The sequence below is a fragment of the Ascaphus truei genome, chromosome 2 (genome assembly GCF_040206685.1).
Source record: "Ascaphus truei isolate aAscTru1 chromosome 2, aAscTru1.hap1, whole genome shotgun sequence".
NCBI lineage: Eukaryota > Metazoa > Chordata > Amphibia > Anura > Ascaphidae > Ascaphus > Ascaphus truei.
Window position 1 is genome coordinate 295088867 of NC_134484.1, and position 25481 is coordinate 295114347.

The 25481-nt window shown below is 42.9% G+C and overlaps 1 protein-coding gene across 7 annotated transcripts in view; it reads left to right on the forward strand.

The window, feature by feature from the left end:
* Positions 1-25481, forward strand: part of TERT (telomerase reverse transcriptase) — a 505909-nt gene that overhangs the window by 455839 nt on the left and 24589 nt on the right. For 5 of the 7 annotated variants that reach the window (XM_075586351.1, XM_075586355.1, XM_075586352.1 and 2 more), the window contains 4 exons: positions 4402-4528; positions 4655-4716; positions 19676-19800; positions 20469-20606. In XM_075586351.1, coding sequence (XP_075442466.1) covers positions 4402-4528; positions 4655-4716; positions 19676-19800; positions 20469-20606 — 452 coding nt within the window. Of the gene's footprint in view, positions 1-4401; positions 4529-4654; positions 4717-19675; positions 19801-20468; positions 20607-21285; positions 21333-25481 lie in introns of all 7 variants that reach the window. The other 2 variants (XM_075586353.1, XM_075586357.1) reach the window with 2 other exon arrangements.

Below are 25481 nucleotides of genomic sequence, written 5' to 3' on the forward strand. Positions count from 1 at the left end.
ACAAGGTGAGCTTGTTTTTCCACAGGAAGGTGGAGAGAACTCTCCCGGCTGTGAAGCCGTTGCTGTTGCTCTGGTCCCCAGTCCTGCGAGGAGCTAGGCTGCTGGGACCAGCTGGGACCCCAACCCAGGATAAAGATAAACATTGCTGCGAGGCTGGACACAGCCTGCTTCCCGGAATCGTGTTCCTGTTTGCTGTTTGGAGCTGAAACAGATAAGACTTTATTCTTATTATGCTTATTGGTTATCGTTTGTGTAGCATGTTTTGGGCATGACCAGATTAGCTGGCTGTCCTGTTAGTAAGGGCTCAAGAAGTGAGTAAGTGTCCCTAACGGGACTAGGCTTTAATTTGCAAGAAAGTAGTTTCTTAAAGGGACAGTGCACCCGTATTTATTTTGGTTGTGGCTAATAAACCACTATAGTTGAACGTTTCCCACCGTGTCTAGCGTCTTACTGACCCCGCCGCGAGGCCGTCCTGCCACAATACATATATTTATTTATATTCATGTATTTATTTATTTATATTTATTTATTAATTGTGGGGCTGCTGTGCGTGAATTTTTTTATTGTTGGTAGCGGGGGTGGGTGAAGGGTGAAGGGGGTCTTTGGCCCTTGGTGTGAGTTTAGGACTTGCGGGGGGGTTGCGGGTGCACTTAACCCCTTCATGACCGTAGCAGTTAATACCGCTACGGTCGTGAAGGGGTTAAGTGCACCCGCTACCCCCCCGCAAGCACCAAACAACCACCGTTGGGGCTAATACCCCCTTCACCCACCCCCACTACCCACAATAAAAAAAATTCACACACAGCAGCAGCACAATTAATAAATAAATCTAAATAAATAAATAAATGAATAGAAATAAATACATTTAAAATACATTTTTATTCATAGTGTAGATGTGCAGGGGGTCTCTGGAGCTGAACCGCTTTGGTTTTATTTCTGGGGACCCCCTGCTCCCCAAGATACAGCCCCCTTTAGGGGATGCCGGTATCCCTCTGCTTGGTTTACAGGCCGCGGTCACGTGATCGGGACCTTTAAATGCAGAGGGATACCGGCACCTCATAAAGGGGTCTGTATCTCGGGGAGCAGGGGGTCCCCGGACCTGAAACCAACACGGTTCAGCTCCGGAAACCCCCTGCACATCTACACTATGAATAAAAAATGTATTTTAAATGTATTTATTTATATTCATTTATTTATTTATTTATTATTTGTGCTGCTGTTGTGTGTGAATTTTTTTTATTGCGGGTAGCGGGGGTGGGTGAAGGGGGTATTAGCCCCAACGATGGTTGTTTAGGGCTTGCGGGGGGGGTAGCGGGAGGGGTTAACCCCTTCATGACCGTAGCGGTATTAACTGCTACGGCCGTGAAGTGGTTACGTGCACTCGCAACCCCCCGCAAGTCCTAAACTCACACCAAGGGCCAAATACCCCCCTCACCCACCCCCGCTACCCACAATAAAGCAGGCACGGTGGGTTAACCACTTCATTGCCTTAGCGGCTATCAGCTATGGTAATGAAGCAGCATTTCTGTATTTTTAATAATAATGTGCAGGAGCAGGGGGTCCCTTGAGCATTAATTTCTGGCTCAGGGAACCCCCTGCTCACTGTACAATATTATTAAAAATACAGTCATGCTGCTTCGTTACCGTAGCACATAGCCGCTAAGGTAAGGAACGAGTGTTTTTTTATATATGTGTTTTATTCATACTGTAGATGTGCAGAGGGTCTCCAGAGCAGAAACGTTTTGGTTTTAGGTCCGGGGACCCCCTGCTCCCCGAGATACAGGCCCCTTTAGGGGGTGCCGGTATCCCTCTGCTTTGTTTACATGCCGCGGTCACGTGATCGGGACCTTTAAATGCAGAGGGATACCGGCACCTCATAAAGGGGGCTGTATCTCGGGGAGCAGGGGGTCCCGGGACCTGAAACCAACACGGTTCAGCTCCGGAGACCCCCTGCACATGTACAATATGAATAAAAATGTATTTTAAATAATTTTTAATGTGCCGATGTTTGCGCAGAGAGAGCAGCGGTTCTCTCTCTGCTGCAAACACATCTCGCCCCCGCCGGCCTATACTGCTGCGGCACAGTTTATTCGAGCATTTGCCCGTTCTGTGCCGCAGCAGTAGCCTGGCGCGCGCCCGAGTGTGACGGGCGCGCGCCGAAGCAGCGGAAGAGCGCCCTCCGATCGGGGCGCTCTCCCTCCCGCTGCCGGGTCCGCCGGGTCCCCCGGAACCCCCTGCCGCTGTCCCGCGATCGCGGGACACCAGGGCTCCCTCGGGGAGCCCCTGGACGCGCGTGCAGGGGGCGCACGCTCCCGAAGACGCGTGACCGCGCGTCTATGACGCGCGGCACGCCGAGGGGCGGCCACTAGCAAGCCGGGAAATCTCCCGGCTTGCGGATCTGGCCGCAGTGCAATTAAATGTGTCGCCAGTGTAGTATCATTGATGTGCATATACAGTACTGTATGTGTACAGTACTGTATGTTAGGGGTTATAGGGGTTGTTGTTATACAGTATATATATATATATACTGTATATATATATATACTGCATTACAATTCATGAATTTATGCCATCTGGCGGACACGCGAAGCATTGCAGCCTAGTAAATCCTGAACCATTATCAATTAACACATCAACCGCGCATCAGCCGGGCATGCGCCTGGCTGGGAGCCCGGCATGCTCCGGGTGAACAGTGTGGCATTCCAGGAACATGCCAGGTACAAGCCGGTGATTACTTCGAATAAAAGCTGCCGCTGCAGTATATAATTTTTTTTCCATGTAGATGTATCAGTACCGTGTTAGCCGAGCTTTAATAGTCAAAAATGAATATATATATATATATATTATCCCTGCTAAATGACATTTTGATAAGTGGCGTCTATATATAAAAGGGATTTTATCCTATTGGTTCCTGTCTACATAAAGAAAATGTTGTCAATGTGAAAATGAATGAAGATGTATTTCCAGCCAATCAGCGCTTTTATTAAATGATTGAAGTTGGTATTTAAACGGGTCAGAAGAAGGGGGAGGCACACTCCTGATAAAGCTTGTAGAAGGGAAACGCGTAATGTGTTAGCCCTTCAAACACTCTCAGCAGCAAAACGTGTTACCCAGCTGTAAGTCCGCAACAGGATGTGATGTTGTGTTACCGGAATTGACGTATCGGGACCCAGTGAGACGCCGGTGAAGCTGAATACCATCAGGATCAGTTTTAAAGACACGAGGGAGATGCCTGGAGAGACGCCGGGGAGCCCAGGTCGGCACAGCTGGGGACCCAGTACCGGTATGAACCACACACGAGGAAACGGTGATGGTGAGATTATCGCAACGTCAAGCTTTATTACACTAATTGTGTTACATGCCTTTTAAACATTGCACACAATGTGAGTGCACTTCTTATTCTTTTTAATTTATAAAATACATATTTTCGATCTGCGCAATGGTCCTTTTTCTTTTTACTGAGGTACCAACTCCTTGATACTCCAACGAGCAGTTTGCCATGATTGTGATGTGCCCTAAATAAACTGCCAGCTTGTGAATAGGCACCACATAGGAGCCAAGATAATATATAATTTCACTGGATTTAAAGCATCTGCACTTTGTTGTGTTTTTTCTCCAGACTGTTTCAGCCAGGGCCAGTGGCACTTACAGGTCCCAGAGTTCTGGGCACTTGTGGGGCAGTTGGGGTCTCTGAAGCGGTGCTTGCTAAACACTGCGTAGGAGCAGAATGGGGAAAACTTCCCCACATCTAGGTCTATAGGGTGTTCCCAGTTACCCCGGGTGGGGGTGTAAGTTTTCTGTACTGACTGGTGTGGATACTTAATTGGGGAAAAATTTTACTTTATTAACTCTGTCCTGTCTGGTGAATTAATCCCTGGTGTGATAATCCTGGTATCCCGTGACAGACTAAAGGATAAAATAGGTATTCATGGTATTAATAAGTATTCTGCACAAAATAAATAATCTAATGGATTTTTTTTAGAAAGGTTTTAAAAGCCTATATAAAAAATAGCACAATACTTAATTTCTTTTCAAATCTGAACCTTAATATTTATGATCACCAGACCTCTGGATCGCAACCATGTGATCACTTTGGTAGTGATAACGTGATCACTGCCTGCGCCACATGACGGAAACCGAAGTGGAGCCCACTTCTCCCCTAGAAAAAATGCAAAATAGTATGAAGTTGCCTTAATGTCCATAGGGGCCCCTGAAGTGCCAGTCCTTGTGAAATTCATTGAATGCCATAAGGGTACTGTAAAGGTTAAAGTTTGCCAGATTGCATTACTAAACTAAACTAAACTAGGTTTTGTACCTTATTTTCTGAATATAGAAAATAAAATGGAGCAATGTATGTTTGGATTGTATTTATGTTAAACTTTTTTTTGTGTCTGTTTGTAGCTATGCATGTACCTCTATTCGATCAAGTCTCACATTTTGTCACAGTACGATGGCAGGAAAAAACATGAGACATAAACTAATACGAGTCCTCAGGCTCAAATGTCACAGTCTCTTCCTTGATCTTAAGGTAAAGTAATATTTCTTGTGTTTTGATCAGATTATCATATTACCTTGTATGTTTCTGGATTATGTTTCAATGTCTATTTGTACGTTTTAATTTATACAAGTTTTCTGTGTTGTAATGAATCTCTAGGTGAACAGTCTTCGAACAGTGTGCATCAATGTTTACAAGATATTTTTACTTCAGGCGTACAGGTATGTCTAAAATACTGAAAGTTTTACACTAACCATTTCAAAGGTATATTCCCATTTGCAAAACATTGGAGTTGCAATAAAGTGAAAACATTCAGCCACGTAATACCTTCTACACTATTTATTAATAAAGGTTTCATAATTTACAAAGTGTTTTAATAGCTTCACAAATGTAGCTTCTCTTTTTTTTAGCCCTGATTGATTAAACTCCGATAAAGATAAAAATATGCATTAAAGAAAAAAAAAATAGAAGTTTGTTTTACCAGGTATTTATTATTGTGTAATCTCATAAAATTAAGCATATTTACCTCTATGAGTTAAATATAACACCAAAAAAGTAATCACTAAAATCCAACGATATTGGGCTAGTACTGACAAATAATTTTTCAAATTTATATCACCTAGGCTAGCATTAGGCTAAGGCCCCGCTCCCAGAGCCAGCGCGCCCGCACTGCAGACAGGTGGTGCGCTGACATACACAGACCGCGATATGCGGTCTGTAGGGAGCCGGAGCAGGAGGTGGGCGGGAGTGGGAGGTTTGACAGGGAGGGGGGCGTGGCTTGAGCGGAGGGACCCGCTACTCTCCCCCCCCCCTCCCTCCCTCCACGGGCTTGGGCTGGAGCTGCTGATGGTAAGTATTAAACACACACAAACGCAGGCACTCATACATACACACACACACACACACACACACACACACACACACACACACACACACACACACACACACACACACACACACACACAGGCAGGCACTCATGCACTCATACACACACACACACACACACACACACACACACACACACACACACACACACACAGACAGGCACGCACGCACTCAGACACACACACAGACAAGCACTCACGCTTTCACTGCACACTCCTCCCCGCTCCCCGAAGCCTCTCCTCCTCCTCCCGAAGCCTCCCCTCCCCGTTGGCTCACAGCCACACCACGTGACGCGTCAACGCTAGACATCACCATTTTCTTGTGTCCCCTAGCGGCTGACGCGCCACAGCGTGTAGTGCTCTGTGCCGCCAGGGGGGACCGGGACCGGCTCAGCAGGATTCCCCTGCTGGTGGGGAACTCGCGACATGGCCGCCCGTGCCAACGAGCACAGCGGGACCGAGGCCTTAGGCCTAACTTGTCGATGTGCAGTCATGTGAAAAAGAAAGTACACCCTCTTTGAATTCCATGGTTTCACATATCATGACATAATTACAATCCTTTGTGCCTTAGCAGGTGTAAAAATTAGGTAAATATAACCTCAGATGAACAACAACACATGACATATTACACCGTGTCATGATTTATTTAACAAAAATAAAGCCAAAATGAAGAAACTGTGTGAAAAACTAAGTACACCCTTACTGCTTCCATAGGTATTAAGATGCTAAGTACCAGACAGGTGCTGCTAATCAAATGCCCTTGATTAATTGATCATCAGCAAGTGTGACCACCTCTATAAAAGCCGAAGTTTTAGCAGTTTGCTGGTCTGTAGCATTCAGGTGTGTGTTAACACAATGCCAAGGAGGAAAGACATCAGCAATGATCTTAGAGAAGCAATTGTTGCTGCCCATCAATCTGGGAAAGTTTATAAGGCCATTTCCAAACAATTTAAAGTCCTTCATTCTACAGTGAGAAAGATTATTCAAAAGTGGAAAACATTCAAGACAATTGCCAATCATCCCAGGAGGGGACATCCCAGCAAATTCACCCCAATGTCAGACCGTGCAATGCTCAGACAAATTGCAAAATACCCAAGAGTTAAATCTCAGACTCTACAGGCCTCAGTTAGCATGTTAAATGTTAAAGTTCATGACAGTACAATTAGAAAAAGACTGAACAAGTATGATTTGTTTGGAAGGGTTGCCAGGAGAAAGCCTCTTCTCTCTAAAAAGAACATGGCAGCATGGCTTAGGTTTGCAAAGTTGCATATGAACAAACCACAAGACTTCTGGAACAATGTCCTTTGGACAGACGGGACCAAAGTGGAGATGTTTAGCCATAATGCACAGGGCCACGTTTGGCAAAAACCAAACACAGCATATCAGCACAAACACCTCATACCAACTGTCAAGCATGGTGGTGGTGGGGTGATGATAGGGACTTGTTTTTTCAGTGACAGGACCTGGGAACCTTGCAGTCATTGAGTCGACCTTGAACTCCTATGTATACCAAAGTATTCTAAAGTCAAATGTGAGGCCATCTGTCCGAGAGATAATGCTTGGCCGAAATCGGGTCATGCAACAGGACAATGATCCCAAGCACACCAGCAAATCTACAACAGAATGGCTGAAAAAGAAAAGAATCAAGGGGTTGCAATGGCCCAGTCAAAGTTTCAATGGCCCAGTCAAAGTCCACACCTCAACTCGATTGAAATGCTGTGGCTGGACCTTAAGAGAGCTGGGCATAAACAAATGCCCATAAACCTCAATGAACTGAAGCAACGTTATAAAGAGTGGGCCAAAATTCCTCTACAATGATGTGAGAGACTGATAAAGTAATACAGAAAACAATTACTTCAAGTTTTTGCTGCTAAAGGTGGTTCTACAAGCTATTGAATAATAAGGTGTTTTTCACACATGGCTTCTCCATTTTGGCTTTATTTTTGTTAAATAAATCATGACACTGTGTAATATGTCATGTGTTGTTGTTCATCTGAGGTTGTATTTACCTAATTTTAAGACCTGCTAAGGAACAGATGATTGTTATTATGTCCTGATATATAAAACCACGGAATTCAAAGAGGGTGTACTTTCTTTTTCACATGACTGTATATGATGGCCATTATATACATAGGCAAGGTAAGTCTAGTCAACCTAGATACAAGACAATGCCGTTGACATACCAGGTGTGTCATAGGAACTCCTGAGGTGCCAGAGCCCATGCCGTACCCCAGAAGTGGGCAACTCCAGACCTGAAGGGCCACCAACAGGTTTTCAAAACATCCCGGCTTCAGTACCGGTAGCTCAGTCGAAGACTAAGCCACTGATTGAGCCACCGGTGCTGAAGCAGGGATATCCTGAAAACCTGTTGGTGGCCCTTGAGGACTGTAGTTGCCCACTGCCGTACCAGGTATGTCGTAAGGGCAATGAAAAGATGAAAGCAGCCCGTGCTTCCTTATTTAAACATTTTTTCCCCTTACCTGAACCATAAGTAACCCTGGAGTAGATCTGCTTCTGAGATTTTGGACAAAACAATGCTTCATGGTCGGGCTCACTGTGACAGGTACTGTAGTAGAAAGTTTCAACATCTTTGGGAGATGATGCATATTTCAATTGGTGACTCCACGGCCATTTTTGTAATTTCTCTGCGATTGATGTATCCCACTAAAAAGTACAATGATCTTGGAAACCACAAGTTCTCTGAAAATCAGAGGGGAGGGGGATGCAAAACAGGATCAGCTTCCACCACTGGGGTATGCTAAGAAAAACAAAAAAAAATTGTTGTGGGAGGGGGAATGAGGGGTTTGATGTTTAAGCACCTAAAGTAGAAAATAGAAACACCGTATGCAAAGAAAAACAAAGTATTTTCAGCATTGATCACTGTGTAACCTTTTATGTACAAAAAAAAAACAGAATTGCGCTATACAATTAATCTGAAGTTAAAGGATGCACATATACTACCGTCTATACAGATAATGTCTAAACTCTCACTGCAGCTGGCCCAGACACTCACCTTGAGAGATAAAGTCACAATGGATAGCAAAACGAACTATAGCGCACAGGAGAGAAGAAAACAAAACATAGTTTATTCTGTAAACACTAAATATACTTTCCTGCTATAAAGAAATGCACTCACAAATATCAATTCAAATAGTGCAAAAAGCAGATGATCTCATCTGGATATGTTCTTAAAATGAATCTACGCTTCCCAATCTTCTTGCAGACTGGTGAACATTTTATGCTCCCAGATGGATATGATGAGAAGAAATAATAAAGAGAGAGAGGCAGTCTCTCTCTCTCTCTCTCTCTCTCTCTCTCTCTCTCCTCTTTCTCTCTCTCTCTCTCTTTCCTCTCCTCTTTCTCTCTCTCTCTCTTTCTCTCTCTCTCTCCTCTCTCTCTTTCTCTCTCTCTTTCTCTCTCTCTTTCTCTCTCTCTCTATCTCTCTCTCTTTTTCTCACTCTTTTTTTTCTTTTTTTCTCTCTTTCTCATTTTTTCTTTTTTCTCTCTTCTCTTTTTTTCTTTTTTTCTCTCTTTTCTTTCACTTTTTTTCTTTCTCTCTTTATTTCTTTATTTCTCTCTCTTTCTCTTTTTTCTCTTCTCTTTTTCTCTCTCTTTTTTCTCTCTCTTTTTTTCTTTTTTTCTTGCCTCTCTCTTTTTTCTCTCTCTTTTTTTCTCTCTCTCTCTTCTTTTTTTCTCACTCTTTTTCTTTTTTTCTCTCTCTTTTTTTTCTTTTTTTCTCTCTCTTTCTCTTTTTTCTCTCTCTTTCTCTTTTTTTCTCTCTCTTTTTTTCCTCTCTATTTCTCTTTTTTTCTCTCTCTTTCTCTTTTTTTCTCTTTTTTTTTCTCTCTCTTTCTCTTTTTTTTCTCTCTCTTTCTCTTTTTTTTCTCTCTTTCTCTTTTTTCTCTCTTTTTTTCTCTCTTTCTCTTTTTTCTCTCTTTTTTTCTCTCTTTCTCTTTTTTTCTCTTTCTCTTTTTTTTTCTTTCTTTCTTTCTTTTCTCTCTTTCTCTTTTTTCTCTCTTTTTTTCTCTCTTTTTTTCTCTTTTTTTTCTCTCTTTCTCTTTTTTTCTCTCTCTTTCTCTTTTTCTCTCTCTCTTTCTCTTTTTTTCTCTTTCTCCCTTTTTCTCTTTTTTTCTCTCTCTTTCTCTTTTTTTTCTTTTTTTGTCTCTCTTTCTCTTTTTTCTCTTTTTTTCTCTCTCTTTCTCTTTTTTTCTCTTTTTTTGTCTCTCTTTCTCTTTTTTCTCTTTTTTTCTCTTTTTTTCTCTTTCTCTCTCTTTTTCTTTTTTTCTCTCTTTCTCTTTTTTCTCTTTTTTTCTCTTTTTTTCTCTTTCTCTCTCTTTTTCTTTTTTTCTCTCTCTCTTTTTTTCTCTCCCTTTCTCTTTTTTCCTCTCTCTTTCTCTTTTTTCTCTCTCTTTCTCTTTTTTTCTCTCTCTTTCTCTTTTTTCTCTCTCTTTCTCTTTCTTTCTTTTTTTTCTCTCTCTTTCTCTCTTTTCTCTCTCTCTTTCTCTCTATTTTCCTCTCTCTTTCTCTTTTTTTCTCTCCCTTTCTCTTTTTTTCCTCTCTCTCTTTTTTCCTCTCTCTTTCTCTTTTTTTCTCTCTCTTTCTCTTTTTTTTCTCTCTCTTTCTCTCTCTTTCTCTTTTTTTTTCTCCCTTTCTCTCTCTTTCTCTTTTTTTCTCTTTATTTCTCTCTCTTTCTCTTTTTTCCTCTCTCTTTCTCTTTTTTTCTCTCTCTTTCTCTTTTTTTCTCTCTCTTTCTCTTTTTTCCTCTCTCTTTCTCTTTTTTCTCTCCCTTTCTCTTTTTCTCTCTCTCTCTTTTTTTCTCTCTCTTTCTCTTTTTGTCTCTCTCTTTCTCTCTCTTTCTCTCTCTTTCTCTTTTTTTCTCTCCATTTCTCTCTCTTTCTCTTTTTTTCTCTTTATTTCTCTCTCTTTCTCTTTTTTTTCTCTTTCTTTCTCTTTTTTTCTCTTTTTTTCTCTCTCTTTCTCTTTTTTTTCTCTTTTTTTTCTCTTTTTTTCTCTCTCTCTTTTTTTCCTCTTTTTCTCTCTCTCTTTCTCTTTTTTTCTCTCTCTTTCTCTTTTTTTCTCTTTTTTATCCCTTGTCATCATATCCATCTGGGAGCATAATATAATTCACCAGTCTGCAAGAAGATTGGAAGCATGGATTCATTTTAAGAACATATCCAGCTGAGATCATCTGCTTTTTGCCCTATTTGAATTGATATCTTGTGAGTGCATTTCTTTATAGCAGGAATGTATATTTAGTATTTACAGATTACACTATGTTTTGTTTTCGTCTCTCCTGTGCGCTATAGGTCGTTTTGCTATCCATTTGTAACCTTTTCTGTATTGGATAGACCAGCATACAATATGAACACAATTTTTAATTGGGGACCTTTTCCGTGGTGCATGAGGACTACAAATGTATTAACTTGTTAGAATTTGTTGACGCTTGATATATGCAATTAGGTGACCTACTGTAGAAATCTGCTGTTACCAGTAGAAACCAGAGTACAGTACTTTGACCTGAACTATTCACATTTACATCATTCTACATACAGTTTTAGCACCTTTATAATGGCTGATAATTTCTTGATGACTTTGTAGTTGAGCAAGACACTTACTTAGAAGAAGAAAAAAACCTTGACGGCATGCAGTTAATGTTTACTTCTTGTTCAGGGGTGAAAGGTAATAAGCAACCAGGAAATTAGTGAATCAAATATTTGGCATTTCAGTGTATGAAATGTGTATCTATGTTGGTCAGCTGTGAGAAAAAACTTTAAATTTAGTCTGTTTTCTTTTGTAGATTATAGCAAGTTAAAAATACAACTTGTGAGCATATTCACATGTTTCAGACAGGTCTGCAACCCTGATTCTCACCATTGTCTCTTAGCATAGTGCTTCCACTTCAGACAGTGATACTTTTGCAGAAGATAAAACTAACAAACCTAGAATAGGTAATAAAAGTTGCCAGCTAGTCATTGTCAACCCATGCATATTTTATTTGACAATTTTTCATAATAAAGTACTTGAATACATACATCATTTTATTTCACTACATCTCCATGTATTGAAAAGATCATCTAAATAAGGAGAATATAAAGAGCTATGTAGATTACTCTCCCCCCCCCCCCACCTCTTTCTCTCCAACTTCCTCGATTTCTCCCCATTTTCCTCTCTTCTCTAATATCGCAGTTTAATAAATGGATCCTGTAGTCTGTGTGGTAGTGAATGTCTGCGGAGGAATGGACAAGAGGCAGAGAGTGATGGTGGGATGGCTCGTACTGTACGCCACACACAGGATAGTAGAACAGCAGGAGGAGAGGAGCAGTGGTGAGGTCAGATGGGACAGGAATAAGACATCAGAGAGGCAAAGGGAAGAAACAGCCACACCCCCAGGAGTCTGACTCATTGTGGCACCACTCCTGCAGTATCAGCATTAGTGTACATGCTGCAGTTCACAGATTTCACTGATAAGGAGAATAAGGTGCTGGTATCTAAAGTGCAGAAGAATAATGACATGCTGTTTTGGGTTCCAGTCCTGCAGTCTCTCCACATTAGAATACATAATCATCTAGTGACCTACAGACAGCAGTATTAGCTTGAGGGGGGGAGGCGGGGGCAACATAAAGTTGAAACCTGCAAGAAGTAATTTGCTGATTGCAAGAGATTTGTGAAGGAGAAGGTGTCTAAAATAAAGGTGGTATGTATCTGGTACAAAGGATGGGCCACCATAATATGTGTGCTACAACAGCTGAGAGCAGGGGGGGGAAAGGAGCTATTGTCAGTGCTAATAATAGCTGTAATGAAAGGTGTTATTGATATCATTGACCCGACGAGCTGTGATGTATAGTTAGTGTTATCATTTGTCACGGAAGATCAGACTATCACAGCACAAGGCAGAGTAAAGGGTTAAATAAATCGGTGTATTCTGCTGAAAGCCAGCAGGAAATACCAAAAGCATAAAACACAAAAAAGGCACCTTTTTTGGCACTTACAGGGTTAACTGGGGTCTAGTTTACTTGGTGCTGGGAGTGACATAACCCCACTTATCCAGGTCGCTCCCGGAAATCAGGCCTCCGCGCCTTCAAAATCCTCTAATCACCACTGGCTCGTATTTCTAGGTAGGTTTCGATCACCAAGGCTACCCCTAAACAACATCCGACAGCATGGAACTCTAGTGAGGACTGGCATTCGTAGTTTTCCCCCTCCGCTTCATACCTATGGAGTAACAGTGTTCAACCAATCACAGTGCGGCTGGAGGAATAAATGGATCAATAAGAGAAGAGGGGCTGCGGTTACAGGTCTGGTCTTTTGCTGATCGTGATGTCACGTTGAGCGGAAGATACTGATCAGCCAATCGGAGAAGCACCTACCGCCGCCATTGGCAGACCAGATGATCCGGCTCAAGACTTCCACAAGTGCGGATAAGATGGTGCCAATTTGGCGGTCCCCAAAATTGTCTCCGCTTCCGGAAATGGGGGCCTACCTGTCTCTGACCTTGCCCCATATGTCCAACAAGGTGGTACTGAAGCTCCACATGTGTTAAAGCACTACATCCACACAAACACTACTTTAAAAATACGCATGGGTTTGGAAAATACATTACAGGTAATTCTAGTGCCTCACAATAACCCTTCGGTCACGGGAAATTACCCTGATGAAAGGAACAGCAGGACAGGGCTTAACATTTATTTTAACCATCCTGACCTATTCGTCACATCCTTTATATGTATAACGTGCCAACATATTCTTTAGTGTAGTACATTATTGTTGGAGGATGAAAACAATACAATAAGCATTAACATACATTGGTACAGTAGGTAAGGAGGGCCCTGCCACAAGCAGTTTGTAATCTATGACGGAGGGTACAGTAAGTGGAAACATAAGGTACATGGGGATAAAATATTTTACTCAAGACCAATACCAGCAGCTGAACATCAACAAATGGCTAACACTCTTTGGCGCCACTCTACTGGTATGTTCAAGATAACAGTTTGAAGAAAAGTGAATTTAGCTGCCCAGCAATCATACCCCCCACACAGCAGGTTAGGGGCTTACAAACTCCAGGTCTTTCAAAGTTATCTCTTTTCTCATGATGTTAACTCTGTCCACGCTGGCTTAGTGGACAGGAGCAGTGATGCATATTGGGGAGCCTCTCAAGGTGCCTTCTTTGGCGTGACTGGTGGTATGTCCAAGAAGAGAGTTTGAGGGGAAAATAGTATTATATAATAGTGGTATACTTGGACACCTACATTTTATATTTCAATATTATGTTAAATGGTTTCTGCATTTCAGTGAGGATGATCTCAAGTCTAGATTAGTACCAAAATATTGGTTGAATAATGTAATGCAAATGGTACAAGTACTGTATAGTACTTAGCATTGAACAGATTGCATGTGTATTAAAAACCTTTGCATACAGTACTTCATAATTATTATATTAAATTATCTTAAATATATTTATAAATGATGTGTCACCACGGGAACATGAGTGATGTAGACAATACCGAGAAAGTTATGCCTAATCTAATTCTTCTGAAGGTTTCCTCTGGGCAGGAGCAATGTGCACTGTAACCACTACCAGAGCAACAGTTGAATCATGAGCCAGAGCAACAGGAAGACGAGCTGATAAACCTTAAATTTGGAGCCCGTGGAGCAAATAATAGAGCATGAGTCTGAAATACTGCCACATGCTGTTGAAGTTCCCCACGTTACGCCATTGTGTTTACAGAGTTCTACGAAACTCAGTAGTCCTTTCGGCACATGTTATGGCAGCAGATAGTTGGACTGACAGGAAATATGAAGATTGTGGCAAGGTATGCGTAGGGTCATTAGACTGTAATCACTTTATTATAGTTATGAGAAAGCTCCTCAGTGCAGAAGAAAATAGACCATTCTCACCCAGCTTCTCGTGAACATCCAGTGCGTGAACAAAGAACCCAGAACCAATACAGATATCCTTTCAAGGGCAACTATGACTGATTGCAATTCCTCCATAAGCTACAGCTAGTACTTCATCTGAAACCAGCACTCTAGCAGCTATCCCTCCTCATGCTGTACCACCTCCTCCAACTGCAGTCCCTTCCTTGACAGAGAACATATAGTACTGGAGGGGGCAAAGGTCATGTTGCATGTTAAATGGCCAAATAACACCAAAGATAACTTCTTTCTTCTGGTGCAACTTTTTTCTGTGATAATAACCAAAAAGTGGTACTAAGGCGCTCATATTTAGAGTGATATAATGTGCTTAAATAAGTGATTATGGTACATAAACAAGTTTACAATAAGTGTTAAATTATATATCTATGTAAATAATGTGAACGTGCAAGTGCAAAAAAAAAAAGTAATTGGTTGCAGCCCAACCCTCTGAAGAAAAGGTTCTGTTTTTCTTCCTTGTAGTTAATTCGAAGCTTTGGGGAGCGCAAGTATCACCATATAAAAAGAAATAAAAAACTACATAGTGTAATCAGCTTCACAAAATTTCTTTTGAATTCTAGGATTCTGCCAAATGGAAACTCACAATTTTCTAGATGAAAAACGGCATTTCCCACATAACATGTGGCTCACGGTGTGCATCTATAGGCTTCTCTTTGATAAAACGCGTCAAAGGATATGAATCTCTGTGATGTCCAGCACCATGTCTGAATAAAGCTGATTTTAATCTTCCTTTGTGGCTGAGTTCCTATCTACGCTGTGACCGCCAATTATCTATCTACCTCACTACTCTACATTCCTGGTTGGAGCACGCAAGCGATCCCCTGCTTTACAGGACGTTCGTCACGGGACCACCTCCCTCTGCAGCTGCGGGGTTTGCCGGTACACGTGACACGTCGTTGGAATCCTTCCCGGAGCAAGCAGGTCGGCGACAGCGATGACTGTGGAGCTGAGACCGGGTATTCACTGAAGGAGCAGTGAAGACACCAGGCGGGTAAGGGCAGCAGGTATCGGTTGGTTGTTTCGTGAGTACAGGAGGGGAGTTTTGAAACGGCTTCTCATCCTGTCTCTATACTAGCTCCTGCATACTGGCCCCCCTCCTAGGTATTTAAGTCTGCCTTTCCGTTCCTTCGTTTATGTACTTATGAACATTCAAATCCTCAATTGCAGTGGGATCGTTTCCTTTGTTTGTTTCACGTATACATTTGAGGTTGCTTATTAAACATTAACCCACATCAAGCTACACACACTCTACAGAGCACCGGACATTATGGGGTTTATTCCCCTTATTCTATATTCTCTGGTAGTGGTTTTAATGATGTTGGTCACAGTGTGATGTGTCCTCGGTGGAAATAGAAAATAACACAATAGTGTAACTCTGTATTCAATATACATTTAAATTTATACAATAAAAACAAATACAGACCAGCGCCCAAAACAGTAAATTAAATGTCCACTGGTATAGTCCAATTAGTCATCTTTCATCTTTGTTATTAGTATATTTTATTGGTTTTGTCTTTATTGGTATATTGTATTACTACTGTTTTGGGATTAGCACTGTGTAAGCACATTTCTTTTTGTTAAATTTATACAATGTCACACTTACATAAGTCACAGTAGTATAGTTTGGCAGGACAGCCTGTAGCCGAGGTCAGACAATAGTCCACACGTGTATTTTCAGGTTTAGTCCAAACGTTGAATGGCTTTATTGCTCCACAGCATAATTAAACATGTGGGCACACTGTCCCTTTAAGGCATAAAGAAAACATTGCAACAAAATAAATCCTGCTCCACATTGGGAGAGCTTACTAGCACTGCAAGCCTATCTTTCAGGCTGGCTGGCTAATCCAGAACCAAACCGTTATCATACTGTATAACAAACAGTCCGAAAACAATATGAACAGTTCTTACTGTGGTTTAGAGAGGTACTTGTGAATCCATCTGCATAGCAGCTTGTCTAGGATCTTGTCTGAGAGAGCCACCTGACTACAGCAAAGGCTTCCTTATATCCCATCATGCTGGTTGTCAGGTGTCTGCTTACATCCTGATTGTTCAGCTTTTTCTCCTGAGTTAACCCTCTGAGTGCTGGATGAAGCACTCAGACATATGTCTCCCAGGCATAATCTGTTAGTGGCTGATTTCACCCTGTCACACATAGGCACATAAGAATTATAGTTGAGTGGCCGGTTGTTCTCTCCACTGCTCCGGTTTGAGTCTCTCAGACCGGTTCGCCGGGCTCCCGGTGGCGGGTGGTGTCACTTCCGGTGCCTTCGGGATCGTGCAGGAGGACGGGCAGCACTTCTCACGCCTACTGCGCCGAATCTATGCGTTTCGCTTTACAGCTTTCTCAGGAGTCATGCTGAAGTGACATAACGCTCACCGGGAGTGACGTGACACTCACCGGGAGCCCAGCAAACCGATCTGAGAGACTCAAACCGGAGCAGTGGAGAGAACAACCGGCCACTCAACTATAATTCTTATGTGCCTGTGCTACTGTGACTTATGTAAGTGTGACATGGTATTCAATATACATTTACATTTATAAGGTTAAACTATTGTTATTTTCTATTCCCATCGAGGACACATCACACTGTGACCAACATTATTAAAACCACTACTAGAGAAGCCTATAGATGCACCCCGTCAGCCCCATGTTATGTGGGAAATGCCGTTTTTCCTTTAGAAAATTGTGAGTTTCCATTTGGCAGAATCCTAGAATTCAAAAGAAATATTGTGAAACTGATTACACTCTGTAGTTTTTTATTTGTTTTTTACATGGTGATACCTGCGCTCCCCAAAGCTATGAATTAGCAACTCCCCCCCCCCCCTGTTTTTTTTATTTGGGGATGATTTAAAAAGGAGGCAAAAATGTTGATTGTTTGCCAAAAAATTTTTTTTCTGTGAAGTCATTTTACAATTTTTGGGGGGGCATTGCACATGCATTTAACAAGTACAAATAAGATAATTTATTATATTCAAAGGTTCATGCTCTGTTAATTATACATGAGACTGTTATAAAAATTATGTAGTTTACAGGCTTCATAAAGATACCTTTGGGCCACTTATGACTATCATAAATATTTACATATCTTATTAGCACATTGAGTCATTTAGAGTAGGCAGCTTAAACATATCAGGGAAGACCCAGAGTCCCACTAATTTGAATAGTGCTCTGAGTTTGTCTTTACATAGAAGGCATGGTACATTCAGGCCTGTTGGTGTGAGGAAAATGTAATATGTATGTCTTTATTTATATAGCGCCATTAATGTACATAACGCTTCACAGTAGTAATACACGTGACAATCATATAAATAACAAATAATATAAATAACACATAAAGGGGAGAAGTGCTTCAGACATAAGTAATATTTAGGAAAAGGAGTCCGTGCTCCGAAGAGCTTACAATCTAATTAGTTGGTAGGAAGAATGTACCGAGACAATAGGAGGGCGTTCTGCTAAGTGCATCTGCAAGGGACCATGCTTTATGTATGAGGTTTTAATTATCAGCCATTGAGCTACTCATATGCTTCCTTAAGCATGTGTGTTTTGAGGTTGGTCTTAAGGTTGGATAGAGGGGGTGCTAGTTGTATATTGAAGGGAAGGGCTTTCCAAAGGTGTGGGGCAGTCAGTGAGAAAGGTTCAAGGCGGGAGAGAGCTTTAGATACAAAAGGGGTAGAGAGAAGACATCTTTGAGCAAAATGCAAGAGTCGGGATGGTGCATAGCGAGAAATTAGGGCTGAGATGTAAGGAGGAGCAGAAGAGTGTAAAGCTTTAAAAGTGAGGAGGAGAATTGAGTGCGAGATGCGGGATTTGATTGGAAGCCAGGACAGTGATTTCAGGAGGGGAGACGCTGAGACAGATTTAGGAAAGAGTACAGTGATTCTGGCAGCAACGTTTAGGATAGATTGTAGGGGAGACAGGTGAGAGGCAGGAATGCTGGACAGCAGGAGGATATAGTAATCAAGACGGGAGAGAATGAGGGCTTGAGTCAACGTTTTAGCAGTCAAGTAAAAGAGGAAAGGGCGTATCTTTGTAATATTGTGGGGGAAAAGAGACAGGTCTTAGGTACATTTTGAATGTGAGGGGAGAATGTAAGAGAGGAGTTGAGTGTAACCCCTAGGCAGCGTGCTTGGGCTACTGTGTGAATGATAGTACTTCCAAACATAATCTGGAAGGAGCTAGTAGGGCCAGGTTTGGGAGGAAGTATAAGGAGCTCTGTTTTTGCCATGTTAACTTTAAGTTGGCGGAGGGCCATCCAGGATGATATCACAGAGAGACATTTAGAAACTTTGGTCTGTACAGCAGGTGTAAGGTCAGGGGTTGAAAAGTAAATGTGTGCGTCGTCAGCATAGAGGGGATATTTAAACCCGGGATGGTGTATAGCGAAAAATTTGGGCTGTTATGTAAGAAGTAGCATAAGAGTGTAAAGTTTTAAAAGTGAGGAGGAGAATTGAGTGTGTGATACAGGATTTATTAGGAAGGCAGGAGAGGGATTTCAGCAGCAGAATTGCTGAGACAGATTTCGGAAATAGTAGAGTGATTCTGGCAGCAGCATTTAGGATAGGTTGTAGGGGAGACAGGTGAAAAGCAGGAAAGTTACAGTAGTCGAGACAGGAGAGAATGGGGTCTGTGTCAGAGTTTTTGCATTAAGTAATATATACTTATAGTGGTATCCTGTTGTCCAGCAGGTGGCAGTGAATGTCAAATGCTTTGGGAAGTTAATAATCTTTATCACCCAGTAGGTCATCAGTGACTCCTATGGGTATATTTAGTAGCAGACAGAAGGCCACTTTAATCTCACTCACATTTCTATAGCACACCCGCAGAATTATCAGAAAAGATGTTTCAACGGAACAGAAGTCCGCTCAATAATTCAGTGAGTGGATGAGTGTGCCTCATTGCATATATGCTCTGCTGCACTCAGAATTTGCCACAGGTGTTAGAAGCCAGATTCGGTTTCCATACTGTAGTCTGCGCCTCCTATTTTCGGTTGCTGTTTCATATTGGACAACCATTTAATTCCCCTTTAAAAACCAGGAAGTATTGCTGGTCACTTAACCAGTAAGTATCTCGGGAACAGGAGTCACCTGGAGCTGAAGGTTCAACTCAGGAGAACAGGCAGGTCCATCTGGCTAAAAAAAGAAAAAAAACTGGGGTTAGTGAGGGAGATTGCGGATTTGAACATAATGGCAATGGAGTGAGAAGATTAGTGTTCATCTATTGAACCCTACATATTTTGTTAGTTGTACACTTGAATGTGCTGTATAGCAATTACAATTTTAACAGCAATTTTAACATTTAAAAATATTTTTATGAAAAATGTTACAACACTTGACAGCACTGACATTATAATTACAATTTTTTTAGGTTTCATGCATGTGTTATACAGCTTCCATTTAACCAAAGTGTAAGGAATAACCCACGTTTCTTTCTCACTGTGATTTCGGACATGGCGCCATGTTTATACACCACTTTAAAAGCCAAAAACAAAAGTAAGTAGGAATCAAAATGTGACTCATTAGTATTCATTTTTGTTATCTATTGCATTGCGTTTTTGAAAACTGTACAGTACAAAAATCATGGTCTCCATTAAAGTGGTACATAGTCTTGAGCAAATTATTATCATTTAACACTACAATTAGCGAACAATGAAAGTAATGGTTAAAAAGATTTGCCTATTTGACTATAGTCACTGTGATGATGGCAAAGTTTAAAACAGTTTTTAAATTCCAGTGTAGAATAAATGGGCATTAAAACTTACCGTAAATTATTTCATCTACAAGTCTAAACATTTTTCTTGCTTAATATTCAAAAACATCCTTGCTATATTACCTAATTACCTAAGCAACTTACCTATTCCATTAAAGCCAAGCACCTATCAACAACCATTGGAAGTGTTTACTGCCTCAAGGTTCAATTAAAAAAAAGCTGTTTAATGTTTGTTTTTATACAGAGCTCTCACTTCTGGAATAGTTTACTTGTTATAGTACACAACTCATTATTGCACTTTAAACATGAACCTTCCCCTGTTGCTGTATTTATTCATACCTTTTATTGCATTGTTTTGTAACTCAGGACACTCTTTACTTGTGAAATGCATGATTTATAATGTGTGGTGTATACAAAGTTAATGAGAACAATTTGTTTTTATTGTTCACAGATATACCTCTTGGGGCCAGAGATGCAACTTGTCCATTTCCCTTTGAAGCAGCACAGTGGCTATGCTGCCACGCTTTTATTACCAAGCTTACAAATCACAAAGCGGTATACAAGTGTCTACTTGGGCCACTTCAAACTTGTAAGTAAACCATCATACTGTTAATTCTTTTGTGTGGTCTCACTTTTTGGGCATATACAATTTACTGATAAAAGAGGATCTTCAATAAATTAAAAGATTACTCTTTGTTCAAACATTGAAAATTATAGCTACAGTATATCATCATTTAAGTGTGTGACGTCCAGTTACAGATTGTCCAAATGGGAATAAATGCATACAGTAAGTAAAACATTGTTCAAAATTGCATGTGCTGATAGAGTACAGGACAAACAACCCATGAGGATCTTCACTGCAGCTTGTGACTACAACACTACCGGAATTGATTTCAAAATAGTTACTCTTTGAAAGAATATCTGTATTTTCATTGTTTGATAGATTCCTATTTAACTGGGAAGTAACGCTGTGTGTGTGTGTGTGTGTGTGTGTGTGTGTGTGTGTGTGTGTGTGTGTGTATGTATATATATATACAGTATTGATAAAGAATACGCGTAGGAGGTGTTCCTGTGCTTTTTTACTCCAATAAAGAATTGTTATTTGGATCCCCTCCTGGCTCCAGTCATCGATGGTGCTCTCTTCTTTCGTTTTACTCTATATACAGTATTGGCCTGAATATAATGCTATGTTTTGTTCTTAAAAATGTCCATACGAAAACTGTACTCGTAATATATACGCAGCCTAACACCTTTTATTTTTCATGTAGAACACCTTCAAAACTGTGCGAGGCCGTACTATATTCGTGTCAAAACGGTATATATGGTATATATATCTATATATAAGACTGAAATAATGTTTGTGTGTGTTTTTGTGCCCCCTGTGATTGGCCGGCGGACGGCCACAGCTCATTGGCCTGCGGGGTGGGCTGACGTCACAGCAGGGTGTGACAGTCACACCACCCACACCCGGCCGCCGTGCCTCACCTCAACCCGCCGCCCCTCACACCCTACACTCTCCCGCCTCACATCGCATCACCTCGCTGCCTCCCGCCTCACCCGCAGGAGCGCCGGGATGGGAGGGGGGAACGAGGGTCAGCTCCTGCATCACCCGCCGCCGCACTGCCTCCCGCCTCACCGCCTCACCTGTGGGAGCGCCGGGGACCGGGGTAGGGGGGGATAGCACGAGCGCCAGAGATGGGGATGCCACCTCACCTCAACCCACCGCCCCTCACATCCTACACCCTCTCGCCTCACATCGCCGCCGGCTCCCGCTTCCTCCCGACTCACCCGCATGCCGGGGGAGGGGGAGGGGAACGAGTGGCGACTCCCGCATCACCTGCTGCCACACTGCCTCCCAACTCACTGTCTCACCTGCGGGAGTGCCGGGGACCAGGGTAGGGGGGGGGGAGCATGAGTGCCGGGAGGGGGAACAAGCGCCAGCTCCCGCATCACCCGCCGCCTCACACATAGCCACCGCACAGCCTCCCTACTCACCGGGAGGGGAGAACGAGCACCGGGGAACGAACGCCGGGGACCAGAGGGATGGGGGGGTGGGACAAGTTCCGGGGACAGAGGGGGGGGAAACGAGGACTGGGGGGTCATGCAGGGTGGGGACTGTGATGTCAGGTACAGGGAGGGGAGAGTGATGTGGGGTGCAGGGGGGAGTGATGTGGGGGGCAGAGGGGGGAGTGATGTGGGGTGCAGAGGGGGGAGTGATGTGTGGTGCAGGGGGGAGTGATGTGGGGTGCAGGGGGGGAGTGATGTGGTGTGGGGTGCAGGGGGGGAGTGATGTGGGGTGCAGGGGGGGAGTGATGTGGGGTGAAAGGGGGGGAGTGATGTGGGGTGAAGAGGGGGGAGTGATGTGGTGTGGGGTGCAGGGGTGGGAGTGATGTGGGGTGCAGGGGGAGGAGTGATGTGGGGTGCAGGGGGGGAGTGATGTGGGGTGCAGGGGGGGAAACTAATGTGAGGTTCAGGGGGGAAACTAATGTGAGGGGCAGTGGCGGGAGAGTGATGGGGGTGCAGGGGGGGGAGTGATGTGGGGTGTAGGGGGGAAACTGATTTGAGGTTCAGGGGGGAGACTAATGTGAGGTGGAGGAGGGGAGACTGATGTGAGGTGCAGAGGGGGGAGAGTGATGTGAAGTTCAGGGGGGTGGAGAGTGATGCAGAGGGGAGAGTGATGCGAGGTGCAGGGGGGAGAGTGATGTGAGGTGCAGGGGGGAGAGAGTGACGTGAGGTGCAGGGGGAGAGAGTGATGTGAGGCGCAGGGGGGAGAGACTGATGTGGGGTGCAGGGGGGGTGGAGAGTGATGTGGGTGCAGGGGGCTGGAACTTATGTGGGGTGCAGTGGGGTTTGGAGAGTGATGTGGGGTGCAGGGAGGGGAGGCCGCAGCTGTGAAGGAAGGCGGGGATGGAGGTGTGAACGGGGGGGGGGGGCCCAGCTGTGAAGGGGGGTAAATCCCGGGCAACGCCGAGTATATCAGCTAATATATATAGAGAGAGAAGGAGTGGCTCAGTGAGTAAAGACACTGACTGACACTGAGATTGTTGCAGGGGAGCCTGGTTCAATTCCCGGTGTCAGCTCCTTGTGACCTTGGGCAAGTCACTTTATCTCCCCCCAGGCACAAAAAAAAAAACATAGATTGTAAGCTCCACGGGGCAGGGACCTGTGCCTGCAATATGTCTCTGTAAAGCGCTGCATACAACTAGCAGCGCTATACAAGAACATGCTATTATCATTATTATTATATTCCCACTTAAATAGGAATATATCAAACAATGAAAATACAGGTATTCTTTCAAAGAGTAACTATTTTGAAATCATTTCCGGTAGTGTTGTAGTCACAAGCTGCACATATAAATATAGCATAAAGCAACTGTAAATATTCCTGTATATTCATTTGCATGTCTTAGACAGGTCTGCAACCCTGTCTTTCACCATTATCACCCAGCACACAGCACTTCCACTGCAGCAAGGGATTCTGGGAAATTACATGCAAATGAGCACACATATATATATCTCCAAATCGAAATCCCTCCATTTGCCGTTTTCCGCATGAGATGACAAAGTTTTCTTTTCTGAGGAATAAAAAGTAAAAGTTTTACTGTAATGGTCAGTCAGTCCCCTAAAGAAGTTCCCACAGTCAGTCCCACCAATAATTTTCTCTGGGGGCGTCTCCTGTTCACATGCGCATGCGCCTACTGTTGATGTGATGACACGCATATGTGTTCCAAGAAGGTTCCAATGCGCATGCACCTAGCGTTCCACCAATTGTTCAGTATCTGCTTTAGAAGCTGCTCAGCCAATGATATTGCTTACAGGAGACTCGCTTGACTGTGCATTGATATTTCAAAAACAGAATAAAATACGGCAACATTACTCACCATAGACTTTGCCAATCAGCTGGTGCCGACCCACTGCCAGTCCTGTATTCTTGATCATGCACGTTGTTGCCAGGCGACAGCGGGACTACTACACCTATAGTCAGCTGATGAGGCTGGAAATCGCTTAGGTACATGCACGCTTGCTGGAATCTGTACGCGAAATCTGGCTCAGGCTGCAGGTATCTGGGCGGGGACAGACAGCAAGGGTTGTCGGTCACCAGGTTTTCACTGACGGTCGGACCGTTATTGGAAGCCGGTGCTGGTGCTGGCGCATTGCTTGCCTGCGACTGACGTTTCTTAGTTGGTTTTAACATGACCTTTCGCCTTTTGAAGTCTCCATGATCATAGATACGGGAAAAACCCGGTGATACACACCAATACCCTCCAATAACATTGGGATCAATACAAAAAAAACATAGATCGATACATAACTTTTTCCTTATTGCACGCTTCCACACACGAGCATCTGGTGAAAATTTGTAAAAGTCATAGTTTTCGATAAAATAATGATAAATTTGAACAACTGTTGCCATCTTATCATCTGTTGCATTAATCGCGGCCCATATTAAATAAGCATATGTTCTGTCGGGTTTTTGGAACACAGACTGCGGTGGTGCACTCATGTCGAGACTCTCAGGACAATAAAACAAGACCAGACACTGTGCTTGTATTTTTTAATATGAAAATGCCTAAATTGATACATTATTGCAACTTCTTCAGTCCCAAGGCCAATTTACAATGGACCACTGTGGTATTCTTTTAAACACCTGCAAGTCGACACATTACTGAAGCGCATGCGCATTACAATTCATGAATATCTGCCATCTGGCGGTTACGCGAAGAATTGCAACCAAATAAATCCGAACCATTATCAATAAACACATCAACCACGCATCAACCGCGGGTATGAATGCGGCCAGAATACGGCATGAACGTGGTGAAGTGCGTGGCATTCGGAAAAAATCTCGAAAAAATTCGGAGATGTTGGAGAATAAAAGGGGCCGCGACTGTAAGTGTTACCAATGATAACCCTCCACTAAGTGGCATACCGGCATCATACCCAAGGTTTGGTAAAAGCACATAGGGAGCTGTGAGTTATATATAAACTCCCCAATAGGACACCTAAGTAAAGATAGCAGTATAAACTCTAGTAACCCTTGCAGAGGGTCACTTAACCCAGGGATAGCAGTGCATGTGCTTTAATGCTGTATTGTGAAAGAATAAGTGCTGCTCTGTACCCTTACATACATATATACTGCTACTAGGTGGTGACAAAACACTGTCCTTAAAATGTCAAAGAGTCTAAAGCTATAGACTCGGTGCTACTTAAACTTATCCCCTTTTGTGTCTGTTCATCGGAACAGATCATAGCTGTCGTTATGTGCTGTGAGCAGGGCTGCGCAGATGTTAGCATAAGTACATTGAGGCTGTGAGTGCAATACTGAAGCCCTGCTCGTGCACGTATATGGAGGAGGAGCCGACGCGCGCGTTTCGCTAAACGCTTTGTCAAGGCAACAGTCGGAAGGGGAGTCCTGCGGGTGAGCCATGATATTTATAGCGGCGCTGGCTGTTTATCTGACCCG